General features: G+C 37.2%; 1 protein-coding gene across 1 annotated transcript; it reads left to right on the top strand.

Moving 5' to 3' along the window:
• The first annotated feature begins 5,145 nt into the window (after positions 1 to 5,145).
• Positions 5,146 to 22,401, top strand: IMPACT (impact RWD domain protein). Its single transcript, XM_088526674.1, has 11 exons — positions 5,146 to 5,224; positions 5,586 to 5,714; positions 6,426 to 6,478; positions 7,024 to 7,086; positions 10,722 to 10,807; positions 12,328 to 12,456; positions 12,706 to 12,800; positions 16,172 to 16,245; positions 17,727 to 17,817; positions 19,263 to 19,397; positions 22,204 to 22,401. The coding sequence occupies exons 1-11, from the start codon at positions 5,189 to 5,191 to the stop codon at positions 22,273 to 22,275; spliced, it is 963 nt and encodes a 320-aa protein (XP_088382800.1). The 5' UTR covers positions 5,146 to 5,188; the 3' UTR covers positions 22,276 to 22,401.
• The last annotated feature ends 147 nt before the right edge of the window (positions 22,402 to 22,548 follow it).

Here is a 22,548-nt window from a genome sequence, read left to right as displayed (position 1 = left end):
GATTAATTTGCAGATGGTGTGAACCTGGTTTACCTGGTGGTAGGAATGCTCTTTGCTGCTCAAAGCAGCACTGAAGCAAGCTCAAGCAGCTCCTGGAGGCATCCTCCTCCAGAAAAGAAGTGCATGACAGCGAACAGCTCAATGTTCAGATCGTAACTCACTCTGCTTGTCTGAATGCAGGCATGGTGCAACCACCAAGAAGTGAGGATTCACTGCTCTCTTTTGCCCGAAGTCTCCTCAGACTTGCTGGTAGTTACTACACTTACTGAGGCTTTCAAGTTTCCCCAGTTCTGCTGAAGACAACTCTACCATGTTTTAATGCAGCGTCACAAAGCCATCCGTATGTGACACATCCTTCTCCTGTGTTTCACTAGCCACGTAGTCTTTGCCAAAGGTTCGGTCTTTGTTTAATGCATTTTTCTTGTTAATATGACTGAATTAGTGTGGTTTCATTTTAATTCGAAGAAGATAAATTGGTTGTACGCAGAGGGCTTATACCTAGGAACCTTATAAATACAGTAATTTATCATCTAGCAAAATAAATACAGTACTATGCAACTGAAATGAGGTGAACTACTTTGTACTTAAATGCATATATGTTCCTTATGGGATGATGGTGACTGAGCTTATATGAGATGTTGCTTGGTAGCAAGCTTAACGGTAACCAAAATTCTGCGTGGTCTCCGTGAACACCTAACTACTTCTGTAGCAAAATGCTTTCACTGAACTGTTGTGGAGATAAAGCTATAGTACTAGCTACTGTCAAGCACTGTCTAGCTACTGTCAAGTACTAAAGCTACTGTCAAGCAAGTAGCCTCATTAGAAAAAAAAATCATATACAAAAATAGAACACAGAATTGAGGGCATAAATTGGCAGTATATATGATTTGACATAGCAATTTTCAACTGTTAGCGTGGTTAAATTGTACCGGTTTAAAGTTTTGCTTTAAAGGGCAAACTTAATAGACAATTAAATAATTGTCTGTATAATTGTCTGTATGCTGCTTATTTCTTGACTCTCATCTTGAGTAGTTAGGCATCAAATTTGCTAACACATGAATCTATTCACTTTTGTCAGCTTTATTTAAAGGCTTATCTGGAAGGTCAGATGTTCTTGATTTTTCACCTTTGGCTCATAACCTTTAAGCATGTTTTGATACCAATGCAGAATTAAACAACACATTTGCACATGATAATTTGAGGAACGGTTTGCAGATGTTAAAATTATCCTTCCTTAATCTTCCACTTTTTTAAAAGAAGTTGCAAATGCACCATGCCAAAAATACTACAAACAAGTAGTATTTTTGCTATTTAAAATGTGTGGTTCTGCATATTTTACATATTTGTGTATTATCCCTGTATTATGCTTCTATCTTTGCATATTGTGATTCCATAGAAATTAGTAGCCAAACTCTTATGAACAATACTGAGATTAAGACTTCATGATGTATGCTTTACCTGTGATTCTCAATCACAGCCAATCTTAATTCTTTATCTGTGATTCTTTACGTCTAAATTGCATTTACTGTGTGTTATCAATCTCTGCACAATTTTCCTAACATCAACGAAATACCAGTTTGGTTTATAAAAAAAAAAAAAAAAAAAAAAAAAAACCTAAGGTTTACAAGCTTTGGATTATGAAGTTTAAAAACTCACTAACAAAGATAAGAGGACTTTGCATTGCTAGAGCAATAAAATTCACACAACCTCAACTTAGGCTTAGAGGGAGAATGATCTGTGCTCAGCTAGTTCCTTTTGCTATGTACGAACGTAAGGATGTGGCTATTTACCTCCACGCTTTGGGCAGACTTAGTAACAGACTGTAAGCATTATTATATTGAATCAAAAAGCACTTTTTTGCAGTCTTGGTATTTTTTTCTTTCGAAACTATTGGTAGACTTATATGCCTTGCATTTAAATAATGTTCTTCTTGTTTAAGCTTTCTTTATACATTTTTTCCTGAACATCATAAATATTTTTATCTGGTTTAAGCTTTTGCTTCTCTAGGATTAGATTTTAGTTCTAAAAAGCCACCAATAATGACCAAGCATACTATAACAGCAGAACAAAGAAGCTGCATTCCCTCAAGTAATTGAAACCACTTTGACCTTCAGAGTGTTTTGTGTGTGTGTGTAATTGTTTTGATTTGATCTTCGAATGTTTTCTTTTGCTATCTATGGCTCAGGAATAGAGAACTGATAGGCCAAAGGTTAGATTTAACCATTATTTTAAATAGCAACACTCATGCACTGTTGTGAAGACTTGGGACACTCCTTGCTATTAAGACCTGAGAGGTTCAGAGTAAAAGAAGATCGCAAACACTTCACTAAATCTGGTGCCCAAGTTTGAAATTTATTTCATATCCGACTTTAATATAACATTTATTTTATACAAGCAGGAAATTAATCTCCTGTTAAGTACCCTTGCGCATCATATCAATTCATCTACCCTGTCATTAATTTAGTATATATAAACAAGTTAGAGATTCACTAATTATATTTGTCTTCATTTCTGTTCAGCAAAACTTGTATAAAAGCAAATAGCAGGGTCTCCAGAAATCTGCCAGAGATGTCTCCAATCCATGCAGTTTTTGTGCTTTATTCTTTTGTGATTTTTTGTGCAGTACAGCCTCTAATCCAAATGCAGGTCGCTAAACTCCTTCATGTCAATGCTTTTATAGGGGTGATAGATAACAAAAGCCATAAATATTGCCAATAGTAACCTTAAATCATTTAATAACAAATACAGTGAATATTCACATAAACTCACTTGCTCAGCTATGTCATAACTAGCAACTTACAATGTGCAAGCACTGTATAGCTTTTGCTATCAAGAAGTTCAAAGCTGTCTCATAGCATCATTGAGATTTATAAGAAAATATAATAGTAGGACAACCAGATGCAGCACTAACTGCCCATCTTTTGTAGGTCTTTTTTAAATTAAAGCTTTGTCGTGTTACATACATAAGTTTCAACATACATTACTTTCAACTAATACAGAATGGATTAATTCACTAAGAACATTTTTTCAGACTTCTACCCTGAGCCATCTGAACGTGAGATTTAAGATTTTTGGCTCAGATATCATCAAAATTATAGTTTGTTAACTTCTGATATGCATATTAAAAACATGCTCTAATATACTTCTAAACTTCTAAATTCCAACAGATTTTAATGAAAATTTAGGAGCCAAAATAGGAGTGTGAAACTTACATACTTTTCTGGAATCTAGGTCCAAGCGTATAAGAAATTTTTGACTTCAGACCATCTCTGTGATCTGTTTGCCCTCAGGTTACACTCTTATGCAATACTGGCAATCTCTAGTAGAACTACAAGCCCAAGAATGTACACACATAAGCATCATAGGAATTACTGCTTTCATACTCATCTGTTGTACCCCTAGGATTAACTGTACCCAGGTCTAACATTTCTTAGAACTTTTCAGTCATAATTTCTCAATAAACTGTTCAGTGCTAAGCTTTTCCCTGTAATTGTGTGAATCTTCCTTGCTGCACTTTAAGGTAAGGTGTTGCTTCATCGGTACCTAGCATTGCCTCCGTCCTTGCAACAGAGTTTGGCACTTCTATCACATCCCCTCCCTTTACATGGGATGACTAACTTAATTACTGACAAGTTCTTTCTAGCGCCTGATCTGAAATACCCTAACATCCAAATCAAATATACTTCGCATCTCTGAGTGGACGAACATATCTTCTCTTCTATGCCAATTCCTTGGCATATGAAGGATGCCTACCTCCCTCAGACTTCTCTTTAAACTAAAAAACTCCTCTCCAGTCTTTTTGGATGACAAGTTTTCTAGGTTTGTGATTGATTTTACCACTTTAATCCTGACTTTATTAATTCTTCTTGAAGGATGGTGCTAAAATTGGACACAATTGCAGCTGTGGCTTTAGCAGCTCCGTACAGAACAGGATTATATCACATTTGGACATCCCAGTATGATGGGTCTCCTTTAAGCAAAAGAAGGACATTATAGATGGACACTTAGTGTGGGATTCACTATAACCTTCACATAATTTCTGTGGAAGTCAACCTAGCTAGTATTTTTCTATCCTGAATGTATTCAGCTGGTAACACAGTCCTCTATTTGTCTCTTTTTGGTTGCATCTTTTTATTTTTCTTTAAATTTTTTTTGAAAGTGTGTCCCATTTGTCACAACTGTTCTCGATTCTAATTCTGTTCTCTGAGGCATGCGCAGATTCTCCCAACTTTGGAGGAAAATGCAGTTTAACCTTAACTTTTCACAGATAAATCAGTTATAAAAATACATTAGGGGGGGAAAAAAGCACAAGAACTACAAACTGCAGGAAAAAAAAAGTGCCAGCTATACTTTGCACAAAAGCAAAAAGAGAGACATTAAGATTTTTTTTTTAACTGAGCAGATCTGTATTTAAAACAGATATGGAAACTTATTTGAGAAATTTCCTATGAGAAACTCGGATAAATGAATTGCGTTTCTGGAAGTATAATGAAAATTTCACACAATACCAGTGATTTTTCAGTAATTGTCTTTTTATTAAGTGATCTTAAGTATGCCACTCATTAAACACAAGCTTATCTATAAAAATGACTTGGAATTGTAACTGCTTATATGGTGTATTTTAAGACCAGAATGCAAAGCTGGAGATGAAAACTTTCTGAAATAGGAAATCTTAAATCTTTGGCAACACAGGCCTGAAGTAGGTTTTTTTAAACAATTTATTAGCGCTGCGTGTTGACCTAGTTATGCGGGGCAGTTCCTGCATGTGATGGTTTGTTCAATCCGGGACCACGATTAGAACAGGTCTTTGATGAACACGGCTCGTGGGACACAGGCCACGGGCTGGTCTCCCTCCTGTCACAAGTTTGTGAGTGCCGCCGCTGCCCCGCCACCCTGCGGGACACCCCGCGGCGCTCCGGCTCCCAGGGCAAGGACAGGACACAGCAAGGCCGAGACACATGGAGCGCCCCCTCCGCCATGTCACTTGGGCTCCAAGTGCTGACGCAATCCCGCTGGCGCGCACTGCGCACGCGCCCTCTACCGCCCTCCGGGCGAGGTGCTGGCAGGGGAAGGGCGGGCGGCCTCACCGCCTCTAGTGCGCATGCGTCGCCGCCGGCGCCTGCGCACTGCCGCCTGGCAGCGGCCGCGGGCTGCCTTTCCCCTGCTCCCCGCCTTCCCTCAGGTGCCCATGGCGGCGAGTGAGCTGGACACGGCCCAGCAGCAAGTGAGCGGCCGTGGGCAGGGGGTCACGCGCGGGGAAGCTGTGTGTGTAAAGGGGGCGAGGGAAGGTCTCGCGGGGGCGACTTGGCCCCGCCCTCTCCATCATGGCGGGGCGGGGCTGGTACGTATCGAGAGCCCGGCGCCAACGGCCACCAACGGCCACCAAAGGCCGCGCCAGTGCAGGGGCTAAGGGAGAGCTGAGCAAAGTCACTTCACTGTGTGAGCCTGCATTGGGCCCCTGATTTTGCGGCCGCTGGGAGTGAATCTTGTCACATTTCTCACTTGAACTCGTGAGCAGCATGTCTTAAAATTGTTCCTGGCACACAAAATTATGCTTATTTATTTTAATGCATCCCCTTTTCTAGCTTGATGAAATTGAAGCCCTTTCATCCATCTATGGTGATGACTGGTGTGTTGTTGATGAAGATGAAAAAATCTATTGCATTAAGATCAGTGACTGTCTGGAGCAACCTAAATGGACCCTCTGCCTGCAGGTATTGTTAAAGCAATGTTTTTAAAAGTTTGGCACAGAACATGCCACCAGACCACCTCACAAAACCATGTTGCAGCGTGAAACCCTTTTAAATGGGATTGAGTATGGATCAACAAGCTTCTGGATTAGAGTGCCAGATGAGCTTTTCAGTGACAGTTCCTATAGCTCATCGATGTGCTTGTAACATTCTGTGTAACACTGCATAACCTGCATGCCTGTCGAAAACTAATTTCAGTGATTTTCCAGAAGGCTTTACTTAACATTGGCTTTGCATAGAAGTGAGTGAACCAGTTGTGGCCACTTCTAAACCAGAAAATGAAATCAGATCAACCTGAGTGACTTACTGCTGTATGTGTACAGTACTGAAAATAATAGATTTATTTTGAAGAGGTAACACTGATGTACAGAAGTACAGAGCCCCTTAAATATATCCAGCAGCCATGCATGTAGCTGCTTCCTTGCTTCTTTTGTTTGTATGACATTTATTGCCCAAAGTCTACACAGTGGAATATATTATTTGTATGTATAACAATTATTGGAATCCTAAGCATAGACGTAAAGGTTTTCTTCATTCTTCGTATCAACAAAGCCAACTATTTTCTTCATTTGGAAAGGTGATTGTAACCCTAATGCTCCACATCAGAGTCTGTAAGTGAAGCTCAGGTTGTTGAGAGATATAGTCCAGTGAATATATATATCAAGTTTCTTTCAGGTAGTTTTGCCTCCAGGATACCCAACTGCGGAACCGCCTATTTATCAACTAAAGTAAGTGAAATTTCTTGTCAAGAGATTTCAAGAGTTGTTTTTTTTTTTTTCTTTCTTTTGAACATCTGCATCTCTTTTCTGAATTACCACCATTAATTGCTTAAAGTGTAAGTTGAAGTTCAGTTCAGATGACTCCTTGAATTAAAATATCCTCAGAATTGGGATGTTTCAAGCAAGAACATTTTACTCTTTCTCCCAAGCCAGCCTCGTGGAGCTCTCAATGACAATTCATCTTGTAAATGTAATAGGTGCTACAGTGCTGAAGGAGCCAGAAAGAAAAGCTTACAGATATATCAGGCAACTCCAGAGCGATAGTGGCCTACTCTGAAAAATGAGGTAGACGTAAGCCCAGTTTGGAAGGGAAACTAGATGCTCTGGTTTTGCCAAGATTTTTAAAAAAGAAATAATGTTCAGCGGGAATAATTGGCAACATTTTACTTCTGTGTTTTCTGTCCCATTTGTTTTAAATGAACATTTGTTGAGCTCATTAGAGATGCTGGAATCAGTGTATGGGCACAGTTTTCATTGTATTCTTTTCATCCTAGTGCCTCTTGGCTTCGAGGACAAGATTATATGGAACTAGCAAATAGCTTAGAAGAAATATACATGTAAGTAAGGGCGGGTGGAACATGTTTAAAGGAGACAGTAGATTTCCAGTTTCATGACATGCTCTGTGTGTGCTTCTAAGTACCCATATTAGCGGTTACAAAATGATTGTTGCAACAGCCATACAAAAGTAGGTTTCTTTTATAAATCAAGCAGTCAAATATGCTGTATATTTACTATACTTGACATTTTGTAACAACTAATTATCTTAAAGCCTATGATTTATTTCTTTTTGGCTGTTTAGACCTGCTATTCTTTGTGGATAAAATTCTTAATTTTGCCTCCTAATCTGTGATTGTTTAGAATTCTTGAGATTCTTAAAGAATTTTGTGCTATGAAATGCAAAATTTCTGCATCTGTTCTGTATTTGAATATTAAACTGTAAGATGTGAGAATATTTGTTGATATCTTAGAGAAAATAGGCAAAACAAAATTATTAACAAAATTTCAGCTAAGGGATGAGTAGGCTTTTAAAGTAAATTAAACCATGTGAAGAATTCATTAGCTATAAAGTAATAGAGAGAGTTTATTGTCACAGCATGCAGCTAACTTAGCAGTGCTCATAACACATGAGAATAAACATAGCATTTAGAAATACTCCAATTACATGGTTTTGTAGTACTGTATACTATAGAAATTGTAATAGTTTATTTAATCCTTTTTGATGCCCAGATAATGTAGACTGAACAAAACTGAAATATGTAATAAGCAAAAATGGTTATGCCTAAAATGCTGAAATCTGGGCGTAAGAAAAGCATTGCTTTTTAATGGCATGCAACAAGGAAGGCAGTACTCTAGTCTGCATGAGAGTTTTTATCTTAGGTCACTGAGTTAATTAAGCAGCAGATAATTTAAGCAAATAAAATAGAAGTGTTAAAAATGGAAGAGGACACTCAGTAAAAGTTATATGAGATCATATTAATCACAAATATTCAATGGTGCAGAAGAAGCAGAGGTTGACCTTAATTCTCTGTCCAGGTACTTGAGTTGTGGGAGACTCTACCAAAAGTAGAGCTGCTGCAGGTTGTTCCTATACTTTCTCCTTAGCATCTGGAGCAATTTGCCCCATGACACTGCAAAGAGGAAGAGTGTGCTTCCAAGGCCTTGTAATTGGGGCAGTTTTACAGTTGGTTAAGTTATGTTGCTCGGGTCAGTCCCTGGGAGCTGAGTTTTGTCTATATCAATTGCCATTCAGAAGCCTTTCTGCTCTCTTGTCATTTTTAGTTGGGCAGCAGAAAGGGAATGTGTTTCTACTTTAGGCCATATGTGTGGTTATAGACTCTGTTTCAGACAGTGATCTCCAATGTAATATAACACTAACTCAGGTTAACCTAAGTGCTCTGCCCCTGCAGTAGCAACTGATGTGCACAGTATTTCTAAAAAGCCTTTGATCTGACACAAACTCCGTGTAATTATCTGAGTAATTATCAGGTAAACACAGTGCATGGTTTGCAGGTGTTTTTCTTAGCAGTTCATAGAATCATAGAATCCTTAAGGTTGGAAGGGACCTCTAGAGATCATCTAGTCCAACCCCCCTGTACACGCAGGGACACCTAGAGCACGTAGCACAGGACTGCGTCCAAGCGGGTTTGGAAGATCTCCAGAGAAGGAGACTCCACAACCTCTCTGGGCAGCCTGTTCCAGTGCTCTGTCACCCTCACTGTTAAGAAATTTTTCCTTAAGTTCCTATGGAATTTTTGATGTTTCAGTTTCCGGCCATTTCCTCTAGTCCTATCAGTGGCCACCACTGAAAAGAGACCATCACCATCCTCTGCACTCCCTCCCTTGAGGTATTTGTATACACTGATTAGATCCCCTCTCAGCCTTCTCTTCTCCACACTGAACAGGCCCAGCTCCCTCAGCCTCTCCTCATAGGGCAGATGTTCCAGGCCCCTGATCATCCTTGTGGCCCTGCGCTGGACTCTCTCCAGCAGCTCCACATCCCTCTTGTACTGTGTTGTTTGTGACTTACTTTGCTTCTAAGCCCCGATTGTCTAAACTGCTTACTTTTGCAATCTAAAACAATTTGAACTGTACTGTTAGTTATTACTCTTCATAATAAGATGGGAAAAGCAGATAATGGCAGATCACAAGTCAATTTGGGGAGACTCAAAGCACTTAAAAATGCAAGAGATACTTGGATTTTTTTTTGGACACTGACAAGTAAAAATTTTATTCACACAATACAGTTTTTTTTCAGGACTTAGATACCTAAGTGGCAAGTTTTTTTTTTTTCTTTTTTTTTTTTTTTTAAAAAAAAAGGTAAAAGTTGAAATTGAGTTATAACTGTAGATATTGCTAATAACTTGCTCCAAGCAGAAAAGTCAGATTGATCTGTCTCATTCCAAAGAATTTCCTAATAACAACTTCATATTAAGAAATATGCTATGAGATGGGAAATGGTAAATATATTTCAGAGGACTGTGTTGCTCCATTTTTGGATCTATAGTTAAAATGTCATAATTAAAACAAATGTAGTTGTTTGTGTATTGAAATGGTGCTTCTATATGATAAGCAGTGGCATGGATTTATTCTAGAATCTGTCCAAATTTTGAGAGTCCTGCAAGTTTATAACATCCTTATAAGTTCATTGAATATTTTTATTGAAATATGTGTATGTTTAAATTTCTGATTTTGTTCATCAATAGTATTGAGCACAATTAGCAAAGTCAGAATTTAAAAATGTAATTTTGTCACTGATGTGTACTTATGTTTTGCCCCAGATGGTGGCAGTAAATATAAAATTATTAATGAGAAAATGCGAGTTACCTAAGGCTCTAAATCTTCAGTTTTGGTTTGGAGATAGACGTGCATAGCTCATATCAAAATACTCTGAAGATTCATTTTTAAAGCACTGGTTTAAATATTTTTTTGGGGTTGTTTGGTTGCCACTGTGCTTGAAGGCAACAATACTTAACTCTGAATGTACAAGTAAAAAACATACTTCTCACTGGTGCCACCTAACTAAGAACTCCCAGACCTAAATCCTTACGGCTCCTCCCCTCCTACAGGCCTGCTTTGCACCCAAACTCCAGCGCATCTGTCCAGTTTGGGCTGCTCCACTTGTACTGCCACTGCCCTAATATGCAGTCCCTCAAACTTAACCCTACATGTCAGTGTGCTGAGCACCGGCATGGGAAGGGAGGGGGCACCTTTGCCAGGAAGAAGCTTTGCAAACTCAAAGGCCAAGACTCTCCTGCAGCTGCAAGGTGGTTGAAGCAGCTCATCACTGGCAGTGCAGTGCTTTGTTATATAGAATAGCTGACTAAAGAAAGCTCTAAGGCCAGGCACTCTGGCTTAGGATTCTTTCAAAAAGTCACTCATTAAGGGAGACTGCACAGCTTACCCTTTTCTCCGTTGCTTTCACTTTCCCTGTGGCCACTTTTTATCAGTTGCCTATTTTCCTCCATCACTGGTGACAAAAACAGTGTATAATGATGCAGTTTCACACAGTGAGCTGCCTAAATAAATGATTAAACAAGCCTGTCAAAGCTCTTTATCACCCTAGGCTGTATGTACTATTTTTACATGTCTGAAATCTGCATGTTATTTAATGTTTTTAATTACACTTTCCAAGTGAAATGTGCAAAAAAAAAAAAAGGGTTCTTATTCATTGTGAATTTTAAACAACTTCTAGACAGAACCTTGGTGAAAGTATTCTTTATTTATGGGTGGAGAAGATACGAGAAGTTCTGATAGAAAAGGCACAATCGTCAGATCCAGGTACTTAAGAAAATTGTTTGTTTCTGTTTACTTTTTTTTAAAAACTGCAAAGTAAGAGTTCACTGTGACTTAAAGCTTTATGTCCTGTTTTGTATTGGATCTAGATAAAAGAGCAGTCTCTAATTTTTTATGACTTATTGTTTTAACACAATGATTTTCCTTTTCTAAAAAACAATAAGAGAAAGAGATGGAGGGTGTCAGTGAACTGGAACAAGGACCTCAGTTCTCTTAGCAATTGAATTACTTCAGTGATAGCAGGGATAGCAGGAAAAAGGATAGCAAGGGATAGCAGGAAAAGGTGTCATGCATTTTCATCCGTTCTGCATAGGAATAGCAATAGTTAACTGGTGGTGTTGAATGCATTCTTGGAAAATTGGGAGTAGCCTGAAGAGAAGACAAAGTTCAGTTGAATATGCAGACAAATGGTCTTATTCGATCTCAATCCCATTATGCTATATTGGGATGAAAATGTATGCGATCACTAGAGTTGCAGTGATTCTTTGATTTTTCTGCCCTTGCAAAGAGGTGCATTCTGTTGCTTACAATGACAGAATTTGTGTAAAGTCATAGTTCTTTTGAAGAGCTGTTTTTCTTTTGCTAATCTGCTGTTAAAAGCATGAGAGACATACATACATCTCTCGTGCACTTGTGGCAAAAGAAAACAACTTCGGCTTCCTTCTGTGAGGAGTAAACAGCTGAAGAGAAAAAATGTAGGGCTAATTTTAGTCTTTCAGTAAACTGCATTTTGCTGCTACATCAAAATAAATATTTCTCATTGGCATCGCTGAAGGAAGGGGTAGTGAAAAGCGAGTTTCAAGGTCATTATTGAAAATTTATTGCGTATTTGGACTTTATGGCTTCTACTTCAACTATTTTTTTTCTAGATCTTTTTAGCATGCTATATCACACGTTTTTATTGGAAAACACCTGAGTTAAACCCATCATAGGACCTCTAAATGGGTATTTAGATTGTGGTAAACTAACTGGTCTATATGGTAGACGCCCCCTAAATCCAGTTGCTTGAGTGATGAAAGTGTGTTGTTTATACTTTTGCTATTGACTGCTATTTTCCATATGTCATTTGCATGAGGACAAATAGATTGTAAGACTCCCAGAGCAGTTGAAAAATGTCCAGAGAGATGTTTCAAATTTAATGACTTTATAACCTCATTAAGTAGTATTGTACTATAGCTTTACACTTTTCCAAAAGTGACCAATAAATGACTAAACCTCTCTGATTTGAGACTATTTTGGTTTCTAAATTCAGACTAGATTAACAGTAGCATTGTAAATATTTAATTTTCTTTTCACCTTAGAAATAGTGTAAAAGTGGAAGGTATTATGTAATCAATTGTACACAGATCCCATATCATGAGTGTTCTGTTCTAATTTTAGGCAAGATTTTAGCTAATACTGGACTAAATATTTATGATTTGTCTGTAATTAATATTACTATTTTACATTTTGTAATTAGAAGAAAAACATCTGGAAGTGTTTTGTTAATTATCTTCTGTTAGCAGAACCAGATAATAAGAAAACCAGTGAAGAAGTTGATGAAGATAATGAAGATGATTTTCTCCTGGACTACCAGCCAGTTGAGGAAGAATCAGTTAAAATGTTAAATTTTATTACATCTGAAAGCCAAGAAGGTAAAAATATCTCCTTGCTAATTCTGATGAAATAGTTTAGAAGAGAGAGAGACCTTAAGTTTCTGTTTTTTGCTTGGCTTTGAGTAATGCAAATTAATAATATTGAAAATTACAATAAAGTTTAATGCCTTACGAAAATATATATTTATAATATATATATATATTAGTACCCTGAATATATAGTTATATAAACCCTGTAATATATATTAGTACCCTAAAAAGAAACGTTTCCTTGTTTGCATTCTGTAGACGAAGAACTGCCATTGATACAACATGGAAACCCAATCACAGACCGAAGAAGCACCTTCCAGGCACATTTGGCTCCTGTGGTGACCCCAAAACAAGTTAGTAGAGATTGAGGAACAGACTCTTAAGAGTTTTTTTTGTCTGTACGTGTCAAAACACTGCTGAAATATTGGTATTAGCTATTTATTTGTTTTGTGTTATCTGTGTATGCTAATATTGTGTGAGTACTCATCAGCTTTTAGCTTTCATTATCACCTTCAGCTAAATAATTGCTTTGCAATTCTTCCCAGTAGTCCTCCAGTTCTATTGCTGAAGAGAGTCAATGTTGCTTTTTCTTTCTGTTAAGTGCCTTAGATGTAAGAGAGAGTAAAAGAACACTGATATTTGCCTTTTGGAGCTTGAGAGTTTGCATTATGATATTTGAAAGGTACTGAGTCTGCCGTATGCTGCTTGGAAAATGAAATAAATGATATTATAAATCTTTTCCCCAGAAAGAGATTCTATAGAAAAGTAAACCTGGTTAAAGCAAATCTTCATCTAGAATTAACTGAGAGGGATAAGCATGGTTATACAGTTGTATTTGTGTGCAATTAGTGTGTGCACCAGCTCCCATCAATCAGTGCAGCTGTGCCTGATATAGGCAAGCAGTGGATGTATTCCCAGGTAGGCTGGCCATATTTTGTTTTCCAGCATCCATCCCGACTTTCAGCAATTTAATACATTTTTCTGCATTCATTTTGTCAGCTTGTGCTGAAACCTAGCTTTGTGATAAGTCGCCACTGTTATGATCCTTGTCTTACTGTTTAAATTCACAAACGCTATGCAACCGCAGTACTCCTATGCAGCAACTGTGCTACAGCTGTATCTTTGAGTCTTTTTTTTTATATTTTTATATTATGTGTTGACAGAAAGGACTTCTGGTAGGCTTCTGTTCTTTATGTGTTTGAAAAACTATTATTATTACTTTCATTTTTACACTTCCAAAACTTTGACTTGCCTCGTGATGCTTTTCACATCTGTCTTGCCATCTGTACCTTCTTGTTCTTATCTTTATTTGGACATAATTTTAGCTTTGCGAACCCAGCTTCTTCTTTTTTTTTTTTTTTTTTTTGAACTGTTCTCTTACTATTTGTAAAGTGATAGTAATTATGTTTCTGGTCTTACTGAGAGTTTTAGAGCACTCCATTATAGCTTTTGTTAAAGTAGCACTGAACCTCAAAAGTTTTCTTAGCTGTTCCTATGAACAGTGTTGCTTCAGAAAGAGAGGAGATCAGAATAATTGGTCTAATTTCCTTTTCTTTTTCTCTAATATTGTCACTCATTAGTGATGATTTATGAGTAAGACCCTACTTAAAGGGGGTCCAAACCAGCAGACATGCATTTCCAAAAGGCATGGTATTTACTTAAAACAGGAAAGTAATTTTACATACAAAGACATTATTACTTTTTTTATGACTTCTCTTTAAAGATCACATAACTGAATAGACCTGGAAATTTCAGGTCAAAACTTTTTGATGTATGGTGAGTATAAAGGGAGAGCAATCCCCCAAGGGACAAATCCATCGTTTTTTTTCACTGAGTCTTGCTACACAGTGAGACTTGATCAATCTCCAGACAGCAGTTTTACTTTGGTATGGATTCATTTTTCTGAAAGCAAGCCAAGAGATATGCAGGGTGGGATAAGCATTGCACTTGTAATAAAAGCCAGGTTCTTGATCAACTGTGATATGATCAGTGCGTGCCCATAATGCTTCATCTGCATCATCTGTATGTTGCTGTGATTTTTTTAATACAGTACATACAGTATATAGATTGCTGTGTAAACTCTTTTATTGAGTATTTTTATACTGGTATCTCACTTTTTCTGTTGTTTTCAATGACAGCCAGACTAGTACTGTAGTTGTTTATGTAACAGAATAAGCTACCGTAAACCATATGGAAAAGGAAAGCAATAGACGTATTTCATGTAGCAAGCTGCATTTAGTACCATTGCTTTTCTTTGTTGCCTTTTGGCTCGTTCTAGTGCTTAAAAAATACATCGCTGTTGGACTTAACATTGATTTTGTTAAATGGTGCATAGAACTGACCTGTTGTTTAAGGATCTTTTGTGTCTTTTATGAGCAGGTGCCTGACTCATGTAGAGAATTTACATCTCTTAATTTTGAGACTTTATTGTTCAGATAATCTGAAAGAGAACAGTAATAGAAGGGAGAAACAGGGAAAAGACGGCTAAAGAGCTGCAGCATCGAGAAGGGTATGCTACTGTCTAGCTGTAAGGCACCTCTGTCAGAGGTTCCTTGCTAATACGGACATGTAATGCATCTTTAAGACGTTTTTAGGACCTGACAGATAACTAATGTCAGAGGTGGTGATCATTTCATAGGCTTTGTATCCTAAACACATTTACTATTTCTTTTATGAGTGTGTATTAAGTAATATAAGTTGTCTTCAGTATGCCCTTTAGGGGGAAAAAAAAGAAAATAGTGTCTGAGGCAATGTTCTCATTAATAATATAAATTTTTCGTTGAGGTATCTTATATTTGAGGTAATTTTTGTAAGTTTTTATTTGAATTTCTTCCAGAAGAATTGGAAACGGCACAGTATAACTAAAACAAATATTAAGTATGCATATTGATTACTCCACAGAGACATTTTTCTCTTGAATGGAAAGCAATTTGTTTGCCTGGCATGTTTGCCCAAACTTTCTCAACTTCAGTAATGCTTTGCTCAAAGTAATATCAATTATGTATGATCTATTAAAACAATGCCTTGACCAAAGCTCTCTTCTTTGCTAGACCCAGCTGATAAGGGTTAAGCAATTGCTATCTTGTTTAATTAGAAACCAGAGATGAACTAATATTGATGTGGTGGGAATATCTGTTGTCGGGAAATGCTGACGCTTTCTGACCTTTACAGAGAATTTAAAGAGAATTGTTGTGAAATGGAAACACTGAAAAAGTTGGTTTGAGAAAGCTCTAAAAGTGAAACAGCAAAATTTTCTTAACCTTTCATGGTTTTGTGGCATTGGAAAAAGCAGTATGTAACGCATATACTGTCAAGTTGTGTCATATTATTCCAGCGTAAGGTTGTTTTTGAAATAAGCAGTAAGGTGCAATTCATGTTTAATATTGATTTGAAACTGTTTTCTAGATCTTGCTGCCTCTCCTGTTTTATGAAATGGATTGGTGCTTTTACATATTAGGCATTAGCATGAATTAAGCACACCATGTACAAATTCAAGGAACAGCTGTTTTCAATATCCCAGAAAAAGAATTTAAAACTAGCTTTAGGGTACTGATAAGATGTTCCTTGAGTTAGTATTTTGAATATTTATTTTATTGCTAAATATGTCAAAGTTTAAAACTGTTTCATTTTGTTATTAAAAAGAAGGCATTTGTTTAGCACTTCAGCTGAGAGGGTGCTTACAAAAAATTGTAAAAGTAAATTTATTTCTGTTTTCTCTTTGAAGGTAAAGAGAGTTCTTGAAAAATTATATGAGAATAAGAAAATTGCAAGTGCTACCCACAACATATATGCATACAGGTGAGAGCTGAATAGTGATTTTTCAGTGATTTGTTTTTTGACAAAAAAAATAAAGTAAAATGAATAAAATCCATTAAAGAAGTTCTTTGCTAATAAATCTGTGCAGAAATAGGGTTCTTATTCCTATGTTAAAGATTTTAGGCTTTATTTTTAATTTGAGATTAAGAAAGTAAAACATATAGTAAAAGATTTTTAGGATAGTGAAGTAGTGTCACTAATAAAAAGGAAGACTGTAAGTGGATTTAAACACATTGTTATACTTTCTTTAGGATGTGTGAGCATATGTGAGGATGTGTGAGCATGGAAATGCTAAATCATCTCAAAATAAATCTTTTTCTTTTTAATGTGAGCAAAATCACTTTTTATTCCTGAGCTTATATTTAGAAACAACCAAAAAGAGATAAAATTGAAAGCCTGAAGCACACATCTGGCATATGAAATTTCTGCAAAAATTGAAATTTTGGGAAAAATGAGGAATAGGTTTTGCAGCAGCCCATCTCTAGCAACTTTTGCAAACACAGAGTATGTGAAATGAATGGGTCTGAGTCCATGTAGAGCGATGCAGGTTTTCTGAAGAGCCTAGCCCACGATGGGGCCAGTGAATGGGAAAGGAGCCCATTCACTGCTAGAGGAACCAGTCATCTGAAACAGCACAGTGGAAACCAGTCCATTTAGTCAGACCTTGGCGTACTGCTAGTGACACATGAGAATTGGAACAGCTGAGAGCTTTCTTCCCCAACAAGTCTCCTCAAGTTAAGGTTTCTTTAAAAAGGATTTCTTTTGTCACTACTGCTATTCTGACTACTTCTGGTCATGCCATCTAAACAGACTTTAAAAAGTACCAGAGACATTCTTGTTCCTTCATATTTTTCATCTGGTCACCTGTAAATGGGAAGTTATGAAATCAATGGGGGTAACAACAGTAGATGTCTGTGAGAATTGGTTTTGGAAAATTAGATCTGGACTGCATTCCTTTGTATGAAAAACAAGAGACTCCAGAGGCTTCTGGAGTGCTCCCTGCATAAACCTTTAACTGTGCCACAGCTTTGTTCTGGAGGAGGGCTCAGTAGATGGCATGGAGAATCTGAAGCTGAATTTCAGTAATAGTTTCACATTGAAATCCAGACTTAACTAATTATTAATAGTAGTTTTGTCATAGTTCTTCCAAATTCATTCCTACACCATAATTCATACTTATTCTGATAGACTTTGTTTCAGCCAGGCTTAGGGCTTACAACCAGAGGGCTTTCTTAATAGGGACTTTGCACTGATAATGGATTATGAGTTAATTTGAGGTAGTCAGAATTTGTAACTCATATTATTCTGTACAGATAAATATTCGTGGTTTACACTAAGCCTCATCCTATTTTCATGTAAGTGCCCTTAGGTGCGTCTTTAGGAAAGATTTCTGAGACTTCAGTAATCATGTGAAAATGTTAATCCATTCTATTCTCTCTCTCTCTTTTTTTTTTTTTTTAAAGAATATACTGTGAAGATAAGCAGACCTTCTTACAGGATTGCGAAGATGATGGGGAGACAGCGGCAGGAGGACGTCTTCTTCATCTTATGCAGGTTATAGGAATTAAACTTAGGGCTTCTGGCATTGTTTAATTCTTGTTCTGCTCTTAGTCCAATCGATGGTTGCTTTCTTGGACATGATAGAGAAGTATAGTGCTGCATGCATATAAAAAATACATAGTTTTCCACTCTTTGATCATAAAAATTAGTACCATTTGTAGATTGTGTTAATAATTTGAAGAGTTCAAAGGGAATTAAATTTTGATTCCTAAACTTGCTATGTGACGTAGGTATACAGAAAATGAAAACTGGAACAAACTGATGCACAAGACAGAAAGCCTGGCCTCAGCTCAGTATTTTGTTCTATTTCTTTTTATTGTTCTTAATAATACTATTTGAACTTACAGAGTTGGACTTCAAATGGAAAAGCTAGTGAGAATGAGGGAGTTGTTTTGATAGCTTTATATATTTCTTTTTGCTGTTTCCCATCTGGGTCCTTAGCCTTCATGTTCACATATTTCTTAGTTTCAGGGTTTGCAATAATATTCTCTCAGCAAAGTTATTGCTAGATGTGAACTGAGATAGAAAGTTGTGATTCAGCAGCATGATGCAAGTCCATGAGCAGAACCCCAAGTAACGTATACAGGGAAAAACAAAATAATAAAGGTGTTGAAGATTTTCAGTGTTTCTTGGCTTATATGTCAACAAAAGAAATCATAATTTTATCTTCTGTTTAATTCTCTCCTTGTTTATTTATAGTTTTGAAAACCCCGTATAAAGCTTTAGTTCTTTTCAGTCCTATTTGCTAATGAAGACCATCAGCATGAAGTATGTGCATATATGCTGTTTGGAGCATGGAAAGCTCCTCCTGGTGGGCAAGGAATCATGAATCAAACCTGTAAGATTCAGAGGGTTTTGCATATCCTCCAGCTGCCCTTGCTGAAATCCTGCAAATGGCAACAGCCCTAGCTATGGCATTTCCAGTATCTACGTGGCCCATGCCTCGTCTGTGTGTCCCCTGGCTGTCATTAGCTGCATATACCAGCATTTGAGAAATGTGGATAGATGACTTGCTTAATAGCAGGGATTCTCTGGAAATAATAATGTGCCATGTCAAAAAAAAAAAAAAAAAAAGCATAACTGAGTAAATGTCCCTATAAATAGTATCTGAGGACTTTGACACATGGATGAGCAACTGCAGTGCCCATGAGACAGCTTTGTCCCTCTCCGAAGGGTGACTCATTCTACTGTGAAGTTCCCTTTGGGTAAAAGCTCAAAAAAGGATACTGCTGACAGTCAACAGAACTGCTGACTTGTCTTTGTTACTCTGTGATAACATGTCTATGTGAAACATAGAGAGGTGACATAGAGAGGAATTTACAGAGGTGACTGTAAATTCTTCCTGAAAGTACAAAAAAGGTAGGTCCCTTCTGTGTTTAAGATGAATGTTAGCAGCAAAACTAGATTAAAAAAGAAGTTTCTTTTTTTTTCTTTAACAGATTTTGAATGTCCACAATGTGTTAGTTGTGGTGTCTCGCTGGTATGGAGGTATTCTGTTGGGACCAGACCGTTTTAAGCACATCAATAACTGTGCAAGAACAATCCTTGTGGAATGCAACTATGTGCATTCAGTGGTAAGTTATGACCGTTTAGAGTGAAGGTATTTATATGATAACTTACAGAAACTGTTACTGTTCAGATGAAGCAGGAAGAAAAGCAATACTAAATTTCATCTTCTAGTTGCTTTGATGCATTCATAGTAAGTGTAGGATCATTGCAAAGACTAAGAATAGTTTTCGTTTTTCAGATTACACAAATCATCATTGTTCTCTTTAAAAATTTGTGTATTTTTTCAGTTGTTTGGCAGTGTTGTAAAAAGAGGGAAAAATGAAAAAAACTCTAAAAAACATGATGCTGTTAGATGGTGAGATACCTGTATTATCATATATTTCTTGAAAAGTAGTCTCTTAAAATAAAAGTTTAATAATGAGTTTTTCCCTCCAGTAATGTACAGGTGCAGCTGGGAAAAGAAAGTTTCCTGAAGGCACTGCTAGAAGGAACTCCTGGTCAAGTTGTATATGTAGCAGTATTGTCTTGAAAGATACCAGGGTTTGCTTTAAAGCCATTTCCTTTGACCAGCTTTTTTTCTGCTGTTGTTGTTGCTTCTTTTTAGTTACTGTTTAGCAACAGAGATGATTTTCAGAAATGACGGTCTTAATATTATACCACGCCTTGTATGCGGTCCACTTTAAGATGAAAATACAGCACAGCTGTGCTTTTATTAAAAACTTTCAGAGAAGGAAACCGTGAAGCTGACTGCATGTCCTTGCTGCTACTGTGCCTGCCTCCAGGCAGAGCTGGGAGCTGTCTTTCCATTCCTGTCTGTAATTTCCCATTGCATTAGGTGGCTTTGAACAGATACCGGTGCCTGCTCTCCGTCTTCCACAGAACCCTTGTCTGAAAGAATACAGAAAATACAGGGAATGAAGTTAGGGAGCTGCTTTGTAAGTGTTCACAGGTGTTCACAGAAGGGTGGCAGCAGTTGAGGGGATCAGTGCACAACCTGAATTTAAGGGTTAGGGGCAGATGGGGGACATAATGTGACTCCTTCTGCACATACCGGGGACTGGCACTTGCTGCCGGGGCTTCTCATGGTTACACAGGCCACCCCTGCCAGTGCCTCTCTGTGTGTGTGTGTGTGTGTGTGTGTGTGTGTGTAGGCGGACTGAGCTTGGGAATCCCTGTCACCAGTAGGCACTTAAAGTCAAAACTTTCTTAGATCCAAATAAGTTTTCAGAGTTATAGGATAGAACATAGTACAGCTTCATTGACTAACAGAGAAGGCGATGGGTGCTATTTAAAAAAAAAAAAAAAAAAAAAAAGCTAGACTAGGGAAATGCAAACCAATTAACCTTAACTGTTTCAGCAGAAAGCAATGGAAGAAGTTTCAGAGAGACCTAAATGACTCAGGAGACAAAGTCCCAAATGTCTTTCAATGGCATTTTACCTCCTAAGGGGCATAGGAAATTTAATAAGCTAATATTCCTGTTTTTCAGCATATATCTTCCTCTTTCTCTCAGCAGCATATTAAATATGTGTATGCACATTAAAATACATAATTGCCAGCTGGGTAAAGTTTAAGGTGTAAGGAAATAATTAAAAATGGATTTTTTTTTAAAAAAAAATGCAACTGTCTCATGTAAATAAAAGTTGTTAAGGTTGCTGAGAAGGATGCTCAGCCTTCAGCCACAATTCGTCTGCCTTCACTTATCGGGTACTTTTTGCAGTTTAGAGGCGTCTGCTATGCTTACTGATTGCCCCTTTTTATCACCTGAGCAGTGTTTTTTTGTGTGTGTGTGTGTGTCTTGCTTATACTATAGAAAATTATATGCAATTTTTTAAGCATTTACTCTCAAGAGGAAGTGTAATATCAGAAATTAATTCTCAATTTTAATTACTTCAGTCAGACCATATTTCTTCATTGTGTATTAGCCAATATGCTTTGCTATTGGTATCTCTTGGAAAATGAATAGATGGAAGCTACAGTAATGGCTATTTTAGTCCTGTGGAAGTGTTCCTGAGAAAGTATATTTTTAGCTAACTTTCTTCAGAATGGCAAAATTCAAACACCCTCTTAGGGTCTATTCCCATGCCAAGAACAAGAGGGAAGGGTCCTGTCAAGAGTTCTGTGGATTGTAGTGGCAGATTCCTCACTATGCTGGGAAGTGCCCAAGGCGAGTGCTTACTGCATTTAATTAGTGAGCCTAATCTAACAGTATTTTGAAATTCACCAAAAAACCACAAGCAAACCCTATAACTGCAGTCCTTGAAACTCAGAAAGTGCAAATACTCATTCAGTAATTGGTTTTCTGATGTGAAGAAATATCATGTTTTTTAGAATTGACAGTCAGAGTAGGCTACATGATACAATGTTGATGCAGTAAGACTGTAAGAGTTTTGTTTTTCCCAGCGTAGGTTTGTTTTACTTAGGAAGCTGCTTTCAGTGTACGGGTTTATAGTAGTATATCTTCTGATATAGTCACATCCTCACTGGGAGGAGTTTTGCAATATAGTGTGCTAGTTCTCCTGTACTGCTCAGCTCCTTCTTGAGCAGAAATGGCTTAGATTCGTTTTGCATTAGGGGTTTCTGTTGATGTAGGTATGTCAGACAGTGAGGTTAGACCCTGCCCCACTTTCTAGATGTTAAGCTAGTAATTTCAGCCTTGTTGAAGGCAGAAGTTTATAAAATAGCAAGGTAAGCAGCAAAAATAAGGAAACTTTCTGATTAAATACTCTACAATTGTTAAAAATTGTCACGAATACCCGTATATTATGAACACTATCCATATTCAAGTAAGTTTTATAGACGACCTGGAGATAGTATTAACAGTGTGTAAGAATGTTGGTTTAAAGTTTTGATTTGCTTGTTTTTTATTTCAGGAAGAATCATCTAAACAGGTGGGAAAGAGCAAAAAGATAAAGAAGGACAACAAGAAGAGAACGGAACATTAATTTATTATTAAAAACTTAAAAGAATTACTTTGCACATATTTATAGAAATGAAATATGGACATTATTGCCTTATCTGCAACAGATATTTTATATTCAAAAGAAAAACCAGTAAAGCTATAGATATTTTTTCTTGTTCTGTCATTTCTTGAGCTATTCTGAAGTGGAGATCTTACACAAATGAATTTTCTGCAGTCAAGTTCTTGCTACGAAGGGCATCATAGTATCCAGAACCATTTTTCCCCTCAAATAGGGATGATTAATACAATGTCGATT

The sequence above is a fragment of the Tinamus guttatus genome, unplaced genomic scaffold (genome assembly GCF_059628265.1).
Source record: "Tinamus guttatus ecotype Peru unplaced genomic scaffold, ASM5962826v1 Tinamus_guttatus_pri_ptg000249l, whole genome shotgun sequence".
NCBI lineage: Eukaryota > Metazoa > Chordata > Aves > Tinamiformes > Tinamidae > Tinamus > Tinamus guttatus.
Note: the sequence above shows the minus strand (reverse complement) of the source record. Positions and strands in the feature narration are given on the sequence as shown.

Excerpts from the sequence above, each read along its gene's own strand:
- IMPACT (XM_088526674.1), top strand. The coding sequence starts at position 5,189 with ATGGCGGCGAGTGAGCTGGACACGGCCCAGCAGCAA. Across the intron at positions 6,479-7,023 it reads CCGCCTATTTATCAACTAAA|TGCCTCTTGGCTTCGAGGAC; the intron begins GTAAGTGAAATT and ends TTTTCATCCTAG. Across the intron at positions 16,246-17,726 it reads CACAACATATATGCATACAG|AATATACTGTGAAGATAAGC; the intron begins GTGAGAGCTGAA and ends TTTTTTTTAAAG.